The sequence below is a fragment of the Podarcis filfolensis genome (assembly GCF_964270895.1).
Source record: "Podarcis filfolensis genome assembly, chromosome: 7".
Lineage (NCBI taxonomy): Eukaryota > Metazoa > Chordata > Lepidosauria > Squamata > Lacertidae > Podarcis > Podarcis filfolensis.
This window is the reverse complement of record NC_139603.1, coordinates 58,496,009-58,508,975: the sequence shown is the minus strand read 5'-3', so window position 1 is coordinate 58,508,975 and position 12,967 is coordinate 58,496,009. Positions and strand designations below refer to the sequence as shown.

The following is a 12,967-nucleotide window of genomic DNA, read 5'->3' as shown; positions in this document are numbered from 1 at the left end:
CCCTTCCCTCCTCCCCCTCACGAATGAAAACAACAAAGAAGATAGGATTCGTGCTCCAACTTAGGTCTTCTTATTCCGCGCGGGACGTTGCTCGCCTGATCTTTCCTGCGCTCTGAGAAGAGTTTTGTGTCAGCGACTTTTGGATGGGAAATCCAAACCAGCCCCACCTCTAAGCTACAATATATGCTGCCCTACACTGCAGGGGCTGTCAAAAGCCGCTTTATCTCCGCCACATCTCCCCGTTCTCCAAGTATATGGCGATATTAGCTGCAATCTCTAAAACGCTCAAACGCTTTGGGAGGAAAACAAGGTTCGTAAGAAAGCCTGCGTTTTGAAAGTGCATGAACATGCAGCTGCTTTTTCTTTCTTTCTGGGCGTTAGACACACACACCCATCACATCTACCCTAAAACCCAGGGGTTTCTTATAAGCTCTCACTCCTGCCCAGGGAGGCGGGTGGGAAGTAGTGTCGGAGGTAACCAGGAAGCTGCTTCTTTAGCGGTAGCACCTCTGCAGAATTCCTATCTCTACGTTTCGGCCGCTCAGCCGCTGGAAGAAGCCCCGCCGCGAAGATGGTGTCTGTGCTGCCGCGGGTGGAGAGGCTGTCGTCGCGGGTGGTCCGCGTGCTGGGCTGCAACCCGGGGCCGATGACCTTGCAGGGCACCAACACCTACCTGGTAGGGACCGGCCCCAGGTACGTAGCAGCCCCCGCCGACCTCCCCAGGAGGGACCAGCGGAAGAGAGTGGCTTATAGTTCCCTTTTACCCTGGTGCTAAAGTAGCGATTTTGAGCTGGCTTCGGATAACTGTTTCATGGGCAGGGCTTCCTTTGCCCGTAATAGCTGCATAGGCAGGCAGAAATTCAACAGGTGGGGATTCTTCCTCATCAGAGTAGGCATGTGTGTATCTATACATATACATGTGTGTTTGTGTGAGTGCAAAAGGTAAAGGTAAAGGACCCCTGGACGGTTAAGTCCAGTCAAAGGCAACTATGGGGTGCAGCGCTCATCTCGCTTCAGACCGAGGGAGCCGGCGTTTGTCCACAGACAGCTTTCCGGGTCGTGTGGCCAGCATGACTAAACTGCTTCTGGTGCAACGGAATACCGTGACGGAAACCGCACAGAAACACAGTTTACCTTCCCACTGCAGCGGTACCTATTTATCTACTTGCACTGACGTGCTTTTGAACTGCTAGGTTGGCAGGATCTGGGACAGAACAACGGGAGCTCACCCGTTGCGGGATTCGAACTGCCGACCTTCTGATCGGCAAGCCCAAGAGGCTCAGTGGTTTACACCACAGCACCACCCACGCATACATACCTTTGTGAGCACATAAATACACACAAACACACACACACACACATTTATGTAGTGAGCCCCCCATGTTTCACAAGTTCAGTTGGTATTGCGCATGCACTGCCTGCAGAAGCTCCAAGGTTCAAACCTCAGGCATCTCCAGGTAGGATTAGGAAAGATCCACAATGAGATCTCTGCTGCTGCTGCCAGTCAGTGAATACTGACAGGCATCATTTTATTTCTATGCTGCCTTTCCACAGTTCAAACCATTATCAAGGTGGTGGCTTTCAACATGAGAAGAATGCATAACTGCAACATAACAAAAGTGGTCATAAACAAACAAAACATTAAAAAATATTCCACCAAACTGAACAGTTTCCACATAAACCAGGACAAGATCTCAAATAAAGATACTGTACCAAAAAAAACAGTAACAGTGCGCACGCACACACACCCCACAACAAAAAACCCCAAACAACATCGCAGCCCAAGAGTCTGGTCAGCAGCCTCATCTTTGGTAGCTGGAGTCAGTCTGGGCCCTGCCTTCCCAGGCCAGGTAAGAAAAGGCCTACAGGGCAAGGAGCAGGTATTTCAGGACTTGCAGCCAAGATGCACTGAGTACTGAGATAAAGGGTGTCATTAGATGTAAAGCAGCTGCAGGTGTTGTGAAAAAGGCAGAAGACCTGCCAAGTGAGAAGAGCGAACCTTTCTTTATTTTTGAGAAATGATCCATCAGGATTCCCACTTGTGTAAGGATGCAGTGATGTTCTGGAGTAAGAAAATGTTGCTTTCCATGTCACAGACATTTTGTACTAGGATCCAACCTTACTTTTCTATTAATTGTGCTTTGACTTTTCCAGTTATGGTGTCTTTTTTTGGGGGGTGCGATTCTGTCTTTAATACAGAAGGATCCTTATTGATACAGGAGAACCAGCTGTCCCTGAATATATTGGCTGTTTGAAACAAGCGTTCAACGAATTCAGCATCTCAATCCAGGAAATCTTAATAACACACTGGCACCAAGATCACACAGGAGGCATATCTGATATTTGTAAAAACTTTCCCACTAGTAAGCAGTTTCATTATTTTTGTTGTTGTCTAAAATGTCTGTATTCTGTTTTTTATACAAAATGTATCCAAGCTGTTTTTCAGTACTTTAATCTGACATTAAATACTGTTAAATAGCAGAAAGATAAAGTAGGAAGAACATTTGAAGGCTTGTATACCAGTGTCTAATAAAATTCTTGCTGGTAAACACTGAATGCTGGCAACTAACTTCTACATAGTTGATTGTTTACTTCACAGGCTATAAGTAAAACCAGCAAGGTAACTGTTTTTGCATTATAAAGTACATTAGTCTGTGTAGCTATTTGTAATTGTTTTTTTAATACAGTCAAACCTCAGAACTTGAATGTAATCTGTTCCGGAAGACCGTTCGACTTCTGAAACGTTTGAGTTCCAAGGTGCAGCTTCCAATTGGTTGCAATAGCTTCTTGCACTCAAACGGAAGCCGCTTTGGACGTTTGAATTCCGAGGATTGTTTGAAAACCGGAACACTTACTTCTGGGTTTTTGGCATTCGGGAACTGAAACGTTCGGCAATGGAGTCGTTCGAGTTCTGAGGTTTAACTGTATGTGTTTATTGTTAATGTTTTATTGTTAATTGTTTCAGTACGTTTCATGGGAAACAGCTCATGAAGTGAAAACAAGACTGCTTTGCTATGCTTATAAAGTCAGGAAATTTAACTTGCGCATTTTAAATTGGCCAGACCTCTTGCAAAGCCATTTCTTTGCATGCTTACTCATAAAAACTCTTGTTAGCATCATAATGGTATAGAAAGTTGCCCTGGGCAACTAAGTGTGTGTGCGTCTACATCCTTTATCTGTCAACCCATCACTACCAAATGTATGCCATTCTTTTCAACCCAAATGTAAAGTGTATAGGGCAGCTTGTTGGCAGGGCATTGCTTGGTCGTTATGGCCGCCAAGTTGCCATTAGTTTTAACATTACCCCTAACCTGCAGAAGAAGAAGAAAAACTAAGAGACAGTGTGGGTGCATGGAAGGCAAGGGCCCTTCCAGATTGGTGGAGTTTTTCACAGGTGTCTTTTTGCAATATGTCATTGACAGAGTCATAGTGCATTAGTCCACACATAATTTCATTAGTAGTTCTTCAATGGTTCCCAAGCATTACTGCATTATTGCCATCTGTGGGGAACATTTGGGGTCTCTCCAGATGCTCTTTCTGTTGTGCATTCCTGATCTACGTTCATGATGGTACCAGGATAATTGTATGCAATCCTGCTTTCAGTACTGTTTGCTTCTGCAAAAGTTCTGAGGTGGTCAAACTGCTTCACTTGGAATCGGTCCTGTAGATTCCTGCCAAAATCATATTCTAGTGTTTGTTGTGCTGTCGTGCAAGAGTGCCCCTACAGACAGCAATTATGTGTCGGGGAAGCATTGCAGAACAACTAGCAAATTGGAATGATGTGTGGCTGATCCAGTGTAAATCCATCACTGATGCACTATGACTGAGTTACAGATAGGTAGCCGTGTTGGTCTGCCATAGTCAAAACAAAAAAAAATTTTTCCTTCCAGTAGCACCTTAAAGACCAACTAAGTTAGTTCTTGGTATGAGCTTTCGTGTGCATGCACACTTCTTCAGATACACTGAAACAGAAGTTGCCAGATCCTTCTAGGCAACTTGTATCTGAAGAAGTGTGCATGCACACGAAAGCTCATACCAAGAACTAACTTAGTTGGTCTTTAAGGTGCTACTGGAAGGAAAAAAAATTTTTTGTTTGCACTATGACTGAGTCAATGACGTGTTACAGAATACACCTGCAAAAACCAGCCCCAGTCTGAAGAGGCCTGAGTGATATGAAAAGTTACAGGATTTCAGCAGGAAGCTACAGAACATGCACCATTGGGAGATGAAGCAGTCTGCCTTTCCATTAAAGAGAGCAAGAGTCTCCTAAACACACCGGACTCTGGGTTATTGGCCCAAGCATCTAAACAAAAGCAGTCATGTTTCATACCTGGATCAGCCCATTGCCTTGTGATAATGTTAGCCCAGGTCCTATGAATCATTTGCCTCTCCTCCTATAAGCATTTGCTGGGGCACACTTTATCCTTATTTCATTCCAGAATCTTTTCATTCATTTCTTAAGAACAATTTATATGACAAATGTCTGTAAAACAATGTCAGCATGCACTTTTGGGAGCAATGTTACAACATGTAAAATAAAGTAATGCTGCTTTTTTATTTTTGTGTTTAAAAACTAAGATGCTGTGATTTTTCAGAAAATTTTAAATGATGTGTGACTAAGCTGCTTCTAAAACATATTTAATGCCACATTACTTTTCAAAACTAGCTTCTGAGTACCGCATAAGCAAACTTCCACGTAACCCACACTCTGAAGAAATAATAGGAGAAGGAAAGCAAAAGTATACATACCTTAGAGATGGAGATCTTTTGAAGACAGAGGGAGCTACTCTGAGGTAACTGATAACTTTTGCACATTGACCACTGTATGAAGATTTTCTCTTTCATGTGCAAGATTTTTAATATTGGCACAATTATGTATTTTATCATGGTATTATCTACTATATATTTTGGAAAATTGTGTGTATCTGTGGGTTTGGATTGGACCCAAACCTGTCTGAGTTCTTGGGTTCTTCAGGAAGACTGCTTTTCCAAGTCCCACAAACATCACAAGTGCCTTTAGCAGGAACACAAGCCTGTCTCTGTTAACTTCCAAAGACAAATGAAAATTCATGTTTAGATAGGCCTTTGCCTTATTCAAGTGGTTTTAACTCTACCACAGATTCTTAAAGCTTCATGTTTCATGCTTTTTATATGTATTTGTATTTGTTGTCAAATGCCTTGAGGGCTCTATTGTGGAAAGGTCAGATATGAGTTTAATAATCTTCTTTTGTCAATCTGCAGGGTATTATATACCCCTGGACATACAGATGACCACATGGCTTTACATCTCCTAGAAGAAAATGCTATATTTTCTGGTGACTGCATTTTAGGAGAAGGAACAGCAGTGTTTGAAGACCTTTATGATTACATGAAATCGTTAGAAAAGCTACTAGAAGTGAAAGCTGACTTAATTTACCCTGGTTAGTTCCACATTTGACCTGGATTCATAACACATCACTTCTTGACCTCCTCTGGTACAGTTCTTATGACTAGAACTGTTGTTCAAAATCCCTAATCCTTTGCTCTTCATCGCCAGAGCCCTCTGATCCTTCTGTTGATTGTTGTCCTTTCATGGCAGGTTACAGCAAGCATAGAGAAGGTCTCCTGTGTCTCTTGAAACCTGTTTACAATGTGTTTTGTGATGCCTTAGCTTACCTATTCATAATAAGCTGAAATTGCTGCCTGAACTTGCACTACGTTTGATTTTTAAAAAAGTCTTGTATGTTGCCAGAGTGCATCCTAGATTTATGGGCCTTATTGCAAATCATTTAGTGCAATATGCAGTGAAATAGTCCCATTAGCACAAGGGCTTCTGGCTGTGCATTCCCTCTCCTCTCATTCCCTAAATTTGTTCTGAGTTTCTCCCCAACACTCTTGGCAAATAGAAATCCTTGTGCTATCAGAACTACTTTGTTGGATAGCGCCCATAGTTTCCTAGAATCTATTGAAAATTATCGAGAGGATACATGAAATATAACTGCCAAAATAGAGAAGATGCAGTGTGGTGCCATCTATCTGTGAGTCCTTGTTGAAATATATGGGCACAGACTGATTCGGTAACTTTTTTGTTGGCTAACATCTACCATTGGAATCTCTGCAGTGCTCAAACTACTGATGACAAAATGTCATACTGAATGAAAGAAGAGCCTGCTGGATCAGGCCAAGCATCCTGTTCTCTTAGTGGCCAACCAGGTGCCTGATACCTTCAGCTGTCTAGAAAGCTCCTGATCTCTGCAACTACTTTGTCCTTTTCCTTTGATGCCCCTTATGACTAGAACTGCCTCCCAAGATGCCTTCGTGCAGTCACTTCCCTTAAGTCCCTCCTTGAGATTCACCTGTTGCAGGAAGCCTCACACTACATAACTAAGCCAAAATATGTGCAATTTAAGTAATCACATACTAGTCCTCAACCTACTGATACCTCTGCTACCCCCTCGCGTCTTCTTTTGTCTCTCAGTGTCTATTTTAGTTTATGTCCATTGAGGTAGGAATTGGCGATACCTGTTCTTTGCAAATTGCCACATACATAGATAGCACACAACCATTTCCTAGGGTAGGTGTGTACTAATGGTCTGAGTTGTGAAAAGCCCTTTGGCCACTAGAGGGCCAACATTTTTCTTCACATTTGACCTAACTGTATTCAGAGTTCAGTTCTTAAAAGTGACTATAGAAGAGATGTTAAAGATATGGGGTGGTATCTGATGAACTCGGAAGTGGGCCTGTTGAGATCAGTAGACATGGTTTCAGTGAGTCTGCTCTGAGTATGTCTTTGTCTGATGACACCCTAAACTGGAAATCATAGTAATATTAACGTAAAGGCTTTGCTCTTAAACTGTTTTGTTTTTGTTTCAGAATTTTAGTGTTGTGGTGATCTAATGCAACTGCTAGGGTGAGAAAGTAATAATACCTCTAAACTTACTGGTGCAGACACACAGCAAAATCAGAAGATACTGGAACCATACGTGACAGCTATTCCACTTGCTTTGAACATCATAATAACAAATACTGCAGCAGAAGTAGAGATTGTAAATGTGTATTGTTGTTGTAGTTTTTCTATATTAACCACTTTTTCCCCCTTACAGGACATGGCCCAGTAGTTAAAGGGGCAAGAGCTAAAATTCAAGAGTACATTTCTCACCGAAATGCACGGGAACAGCAAATCCTCAATGTCTTGAAAGAGAATGCTGAGAAATCTCTTACAAGAGAGGAACTTGTGAAAATGGTATACAAGGTAGCTGTCTAGCTGACTCTTACTTTTGAATTCGGAATAAGATGTTTAATTTTGCTAGTAGAAGCAGTCACAATAAAATGAATGGTTCACAAACATCGTAGTTTCTATGACAAGGAAAAAGTGACATGTGTATGTGTTCACTGTAGCAAGGCAAATTGGAAGCTGTCCTGTATCTAAACTTTCTTGTTTTTGTTGGGACATTAAGAATTTCATCAATTTCCTTTTTTCCCCAGAACTAAAATTATTTTGGCAGACCCTCTTCAGGAAAAGCAGATCTTCAAACTCTTGCATTTTAAACATACAAAATGCTAAACGATAAAGAATATGTCACATATGCAAAAGCATATAAGATGCAGCATGGAAATGCAATTTGTACAATATGCTGGTATTACTGCTATGTGATCAAGGCTTCCTAAGCTGATATACCAGCAAAAATATTAGGGACACAGAAGCTGCCTCATCTCTAGTTAAGATTGTTGGTCCATCTAGCTCAGGGTTGTCTACACGGAGCAACAATGGTATTCAAGACCTTCAGGCAGGGTTTTTTCTCAATCCTAACTGGAGATGCCAGTGGTTCAACCTGGACTTTCCACATACAAAGCATATGAACTTGCTGTTGTTTAGTCGTGTCCAACTCTTCGTGACCCCATGGACCAGAGCACGCCAGGCACTCCTGTCTTCCACTGCCTCCCGCAGTTTGGTCAGACTCATGCTGGTAGCTTCGAGAACACTATCCAACCATCTCATCCTCTGTTGTCCCCTTCTTCTTGTGCCCTCAATCTTTCCCAACATCAGGGTCTTTTCTAGGGAGTCTTCTCTTCTCATGAGGTGGCCAAAGTATTGGAGCCTCAGCTTCAGGATCTGTCCTTCCAGTGAGCATTCAGGGCTGATTTCCTTCAGAATGGATAGGTTTGATCTTCTTGTAGTCCATGGGACTCTCAAGAGTCTCCTCCAGCACCACAATTCAAAAGCATCAATTCTTTGGCGATCAGCCTTCTTTATGGTCCAGCTCTCACTTCCATACATCACTACTGGGAAAACCATAGCTTTAACTATATGGACCTTTGTTGGCAAGGTGATGTCTCTGCTTTTTAAGATGCTGTCTAGGTTTGTCATTACTTTTCTCCCAAGAAGCAGGCATCTTTTAATTTCGTGGCTGCTGTCACCATCTGCAGTGATCATGGAGCCCAAGAAAGTAAAATCTCTCACTGCCTCCATTTCTTCCTCTTCTGTTTGCCAGGAGGTGATGGGCCCAGTAGCCATGATCTTGGTTTTTTTGATGTTGAGCTTCAGACCATATTTTGTGCTCTCCTCTTTCACCCTCATTAAAAGGTTCTTTAATTCCTCCTCACTTTCTGCCATCAAGGTTGTGTCATCTGCATATCTGAGGTTGTTGATATTTCTTCTGGCAATCTTAATTCCGGCTTGGGATTCATGCAGCCCAGCCTAGGACCCTTTATTTACTTACTTACTTACTTACTTACTTACTTACTTACTTACTTACCACCCTGTACCTGGAGGTCTCAGGGCAGATCACAGAACAAAATCAAAATATAAAACCACTATATATATATATATATATATATATATATATATATATATAAACAATAACACAATATCAAGCAATCCATAGTCTGTTGTCCACTACCAGTTGGCCAGGGAAGAAAAGCAGAAGCTCAGCGGTGTTTTTTATCTGATAACTATAATTATGGGAAGAATACATTTGCACAGTTCTCTCTCTCTTTCTCTTTCTCTTTCTCTTTCTCTTTCTCTTTCTCTCACACACAGGCTGCTTGAGGACAGTAACATTAACATGATGAAGGCACTCATGTACTTAATACTATGAACACACACAAGTCTGTAAAATAAAATAATAATAATACATATGATTACCAGATATTGCGGAGGACGCTGGAGTATAAATATAATGACAATAGCCCAAATCCAAATAATGGTGTAATTTATTCTGTGAGTCCAAGGAGGCTTCAGGTTTGTGTTTGGTTCTTTATATCTGCCCATCTTCCCAGTGCTTGATCGCTTACTGCTTCTGAAACTGAGGGAAATATTTAAATAGCAGTTCGTGATCTGGTGTGGGGAGGAGTTATTCGGAGAAAAGATGTCTGATTTGGCCAGAGTGACACATGCCTTAGCTATATCCTGTTTGGATTACTGTTAACGTGCTCTTTGTGGAGCTGTCTTTGAAAAGTGCTCAGAACTTCAAAGGAGTCAAAGAGCTGCAGCCAGATTGTTGACTGGGGCTGGTTATAGGCAGCATATGACTCCCTTGATACAACAGCTTCACTGGCTACTGGTCTGTTTCCAGGCACAATTCAAAACATTGGAAATGACCTATAAATCCCCACACAGCTGAGGTCCAAGCTATCTGAAAGACCGTATTCTCTCATACAAACCTGCCTAGGTTTTGAAACATTACAGGGAGGCCCATCTCTTGGTCTTACCACCCTCACAAGCACATTTGGTAGGGATATAAAAATGGCCTTCTCAGTGGCTGCTGCCAGACTTTGGAACTCCCTCCCTAAAGAAGCTAGACTGGCTCCCTCCTTGCTGTCCATGTTGGCAGGTGAAGTATTTCTTTCCACAGGCCTTGGGAATTGTTTGCTTTTAATCAAAGGGCTGTTGTCGTGCTGTTTTTATTATAATTATTGGTATGTTTTAAACATATTTTATATTTGTATATAATTTTAATTCTGTTGTATTTTAATTTTAATTATGGATTTTTCCTGTGTTTTTAGCGGTTCTTGATTTTTTCCTGGGAGTTGCCTTGAGTCTTGTCAGGGAAAAAGGCGGAGTATGAATATATATTAAATAATAATAATAAATGTCAAAAATTACATTGGGCTAACACAAACTTCTTGTGTGAGCCTAAGCAGTTCTTTATTTCCCTGCTAATAAATATATGAATAGGTCCTGCAGTCATACCACTTTTTTCCTTTATCTGTTTGTCAAGAAGATGGAAACCCCCAAGAGTGCTTTAATTAGTTCAACATTTGGCTCTGTTCTGTTCTTTAACTTGGCATTAGTGTGCTTGTGTGACTTTTTAAAATCCTGACTGAAATGAAATTACCAAGATGCCATTTTAATAGTGTTGCCATTTAACAGTTCAACCTTATACATCTCAACTCAGAAATAAGACTCTTCTTTTTTTATCCCAGTTGAACTTCCTTACAGATAGTGTATATAAGACTCCTTCCTAAACGTGTGGTTCATGTGTTTTTAATTATTTTTTCTCTAGGACACACCTGAACACTTGCATAGAGCTGCAGAGATTAACCTCGGCCATCACTTGAAGAAACTAGAAAAAGAAGGGAAAGTGTGTAAGTGGCTTTGTCTTTAACCCACATCTGTTGTCTTCCAGCAGCATGTTTATGATCCAGTTTTCCAGAATTTTTCTGTGTCTAAGCCCAGGGGTGGGCAGAAGGTAGATCTGGAATGTACTATTGGATGCTTGTACAGTGGTACCTTGGGTTACAGATGCTTCAGGTTACATATGCTTCAGGTTACAGACTCCACTAACCCAGAAATAATACCTCGGGTTAAGAACTTTGCTTCAGGATGAGAACAGAAATCGTGCTCTGGCGGTGCGGCAGCAGCGGGAGACCCCATTAGCTAAAGTGGTGCTTCAGGTTAAGAACAGTTTCAGGTTAAGAACGGACCTCTGGAACGAATTAAGTACGTAACCAGAGGTACCACTGTATACTATAGCTGTGCATATGCCAATAAGGCGTTTTTAATGCAACAATTCTTTGTTCCCAAATATTTTGGGAGGTTTTGCTTGAATTCAGAGGCCCAGATCTGCACAGAGCCTTTTTAATAGTTCTGCACTGTGGACACACATATTTTATTTATTTAAATCAGGGGTGGCTAACTGTATCCAGCCCAAGGGTTACATTGACTGTCAGTCACCTTCCTGAGGGTCATATGCCAGTAGTGGGTGTGCTCAGTGCTTTCTCGCATGCACACATACACACTCCACCCATACAGATGGCACAAGCACAAGCACACAATCACACGCATCCTCACCACACATGCTGGCACACAGCACTCTGTTTCAAACACACAGACACACATGCATATGCAGTCTTAAACTCATATATATATATATATATATATATATATATATATGCTTGCGCACAAAAAACCCCAGCACTCTTCCTCTCCCAGGTAAGAAAAAGGGCGCTTACAAAGGCATCCTCGCCCCAGCAATGGAATTGGGGAAATGCTGCCTTTACTTTTTCATCTCCGCTGCCTTCATTGGCAACTCAGTCTTAGGTTATGGGCATACTGCATCAAAAGAAAGCTCAAGAGAATTCACTGGATCATAAATCATAGAACATCTCTGAACTGTAAATGTTGAGCTTCCTGCTACCGTATTTTTTGTCCCATAGGACGCTCCGTCCCATAGGACGCACCTAGTTTTTTGGGGGGGAAATAAAGGAAAAAATTTTTTCCTTTATTTACCCCCCAAAACCAGGTGGGGAAACCAAAGCAGGTCAGGGAACAGCGGTATGGCGGCGCTCCGCCTCCCCGCTGTCCCCCGAGCTTGTGGGGCTGGCGCTGGGGAGAAGCGCACTTCTCCCCACGCCAGCCTCCAAACCAGGTCGGGGAACAGCGGGATGGCGGCGCTGCGCCTCCCCGCTGTCCCCCGAGCTTGTGGGGCTGGCGCTGGGGAGAAGCGCACTTCTCCCCACGCCAGCCTCCAAACCAGGTCGAGGAACAGCGGGATGGCGGCGCTGCGCCTCCCGCTGTCCCCCGAGCTTGTGGGGCTGGCCGATGTCTGCCCGAAGCGCGGGGTGCTCTGCTTCAGCGCGCCCCGCGCTCTGTGCAGCAGGCTGCTATCCGCAGCCTAGGGAGCCCTGCGGGAACTCCCGCAGGGCTCCCCAGGCTGCGGATATCTGCCCGGCGCGCGGGGCGCTCTCCTTCAGGGCGCCCCGTGCGCCGGACGGCAGGCTGCTATCCACAGCCTAGGGAGCCCTGCGGCAAGTCCCGCGGGCTCCCCAGGCTTGCTGATAGCTTCCTGAAGCCTGGAGAGCGTGAGGGGTCGGTGCGCACCGACCCCTCTCGCTCTCCAAGCTTCAGCGAAAGCCTGTATTCGCCCCATAGGACGCACACAGATTTCCCCTTCATTTTTGGAGGGGAAAAAGTGCGTCCTATAGGGCGAAAAAATACGGTATTTAGAAAAACAGCATTTTGGAGCTTTAATAGAGGATAACTTGTCAAAATACTTAAATACCTCACTGATATTCAAATAGTTTTAATGGGCTTTTAAAAAAATATTCAGATTCCTGTTTTTTAAAAAATGTTCATATTCCCAAATTGCTAATCTTTGAAAGATGCTATATATTAACAGAAAACATTTGAGATTAAAGTTGTACTTGTAAATCACTTTCTGCTTAACGTCTTGCGTCAAAAAACTTTTGTTTTAAATGGTAATGTTTTCAGATACCAGCTTATTTAATATTTTCTTCTTCTATTGCAGCATATGAAAATTCTCCCAGCTTCAGATGGAAAAGCAGTTTATAGATAAAACATAAAAATAAGTGTGAGGCTGATGTTCTTGTGCCCTCCCTCTAAAGAAGCACCAAATTGTTAACACAATATTTTTGGCAAAAGATATTTTGAGTACCTCAGCATAGCAAGAGTAAATTCATAAAATTTGACCAAGTTACTTAATTCTGTTTTTCAGCAAAATGAATAAAGTGCAATTATTCACATACA

The 12,967-nt window shown here is 42.6% G+C and overlaps 1 protein-coding gene across 3 annotated transcripts; it reads left to right on the top strand.

Annotated features, from left to right (window-relative positions):
- The first annotated feature begins 177 nt into the window (after positions 1 to 177).
- LACTB2 (lactamase beta 2) lies at positions 178 to 12,967 on the top strand. Of its 3 annotated transcripts, none has more exons than XM_083623432.1 (7): positions 178 to 310; positions 2,200 to 2,363; positions 4,667 to 4,793; positions 5,242 to 5,420; positions 7,083 to 7,231; positions 10,485 to 10,566; positions 12,729 to 12,967. In XM_083623432.1, exons 1-7 carry the CDS (start codon positions 255 to 257, stop codon positions 12,770 to 12,772), a joined length of 801 nt encoding a protein of 266 aa, XP_083479558.1. In that variant the 5' UTR covers positions 178 to 254; the 3' UTR covers positions 12,773 to 12,967. The 3 variants fall into 3 exon arrangements, with proteins under 3 accessions (XP_083479558.1, XP_083479556.1, XP_083479557.1); XM_083623430.1 differs by lacking the exon at positions 178 to 310 and adding an exon at positions 532 to 693; XM_083623431.1 differs by lacking the exon at positions 178 to 310 and adding an exon at positions 534 to 693 and having other exon boundaries at positions 2,203 to 2,363.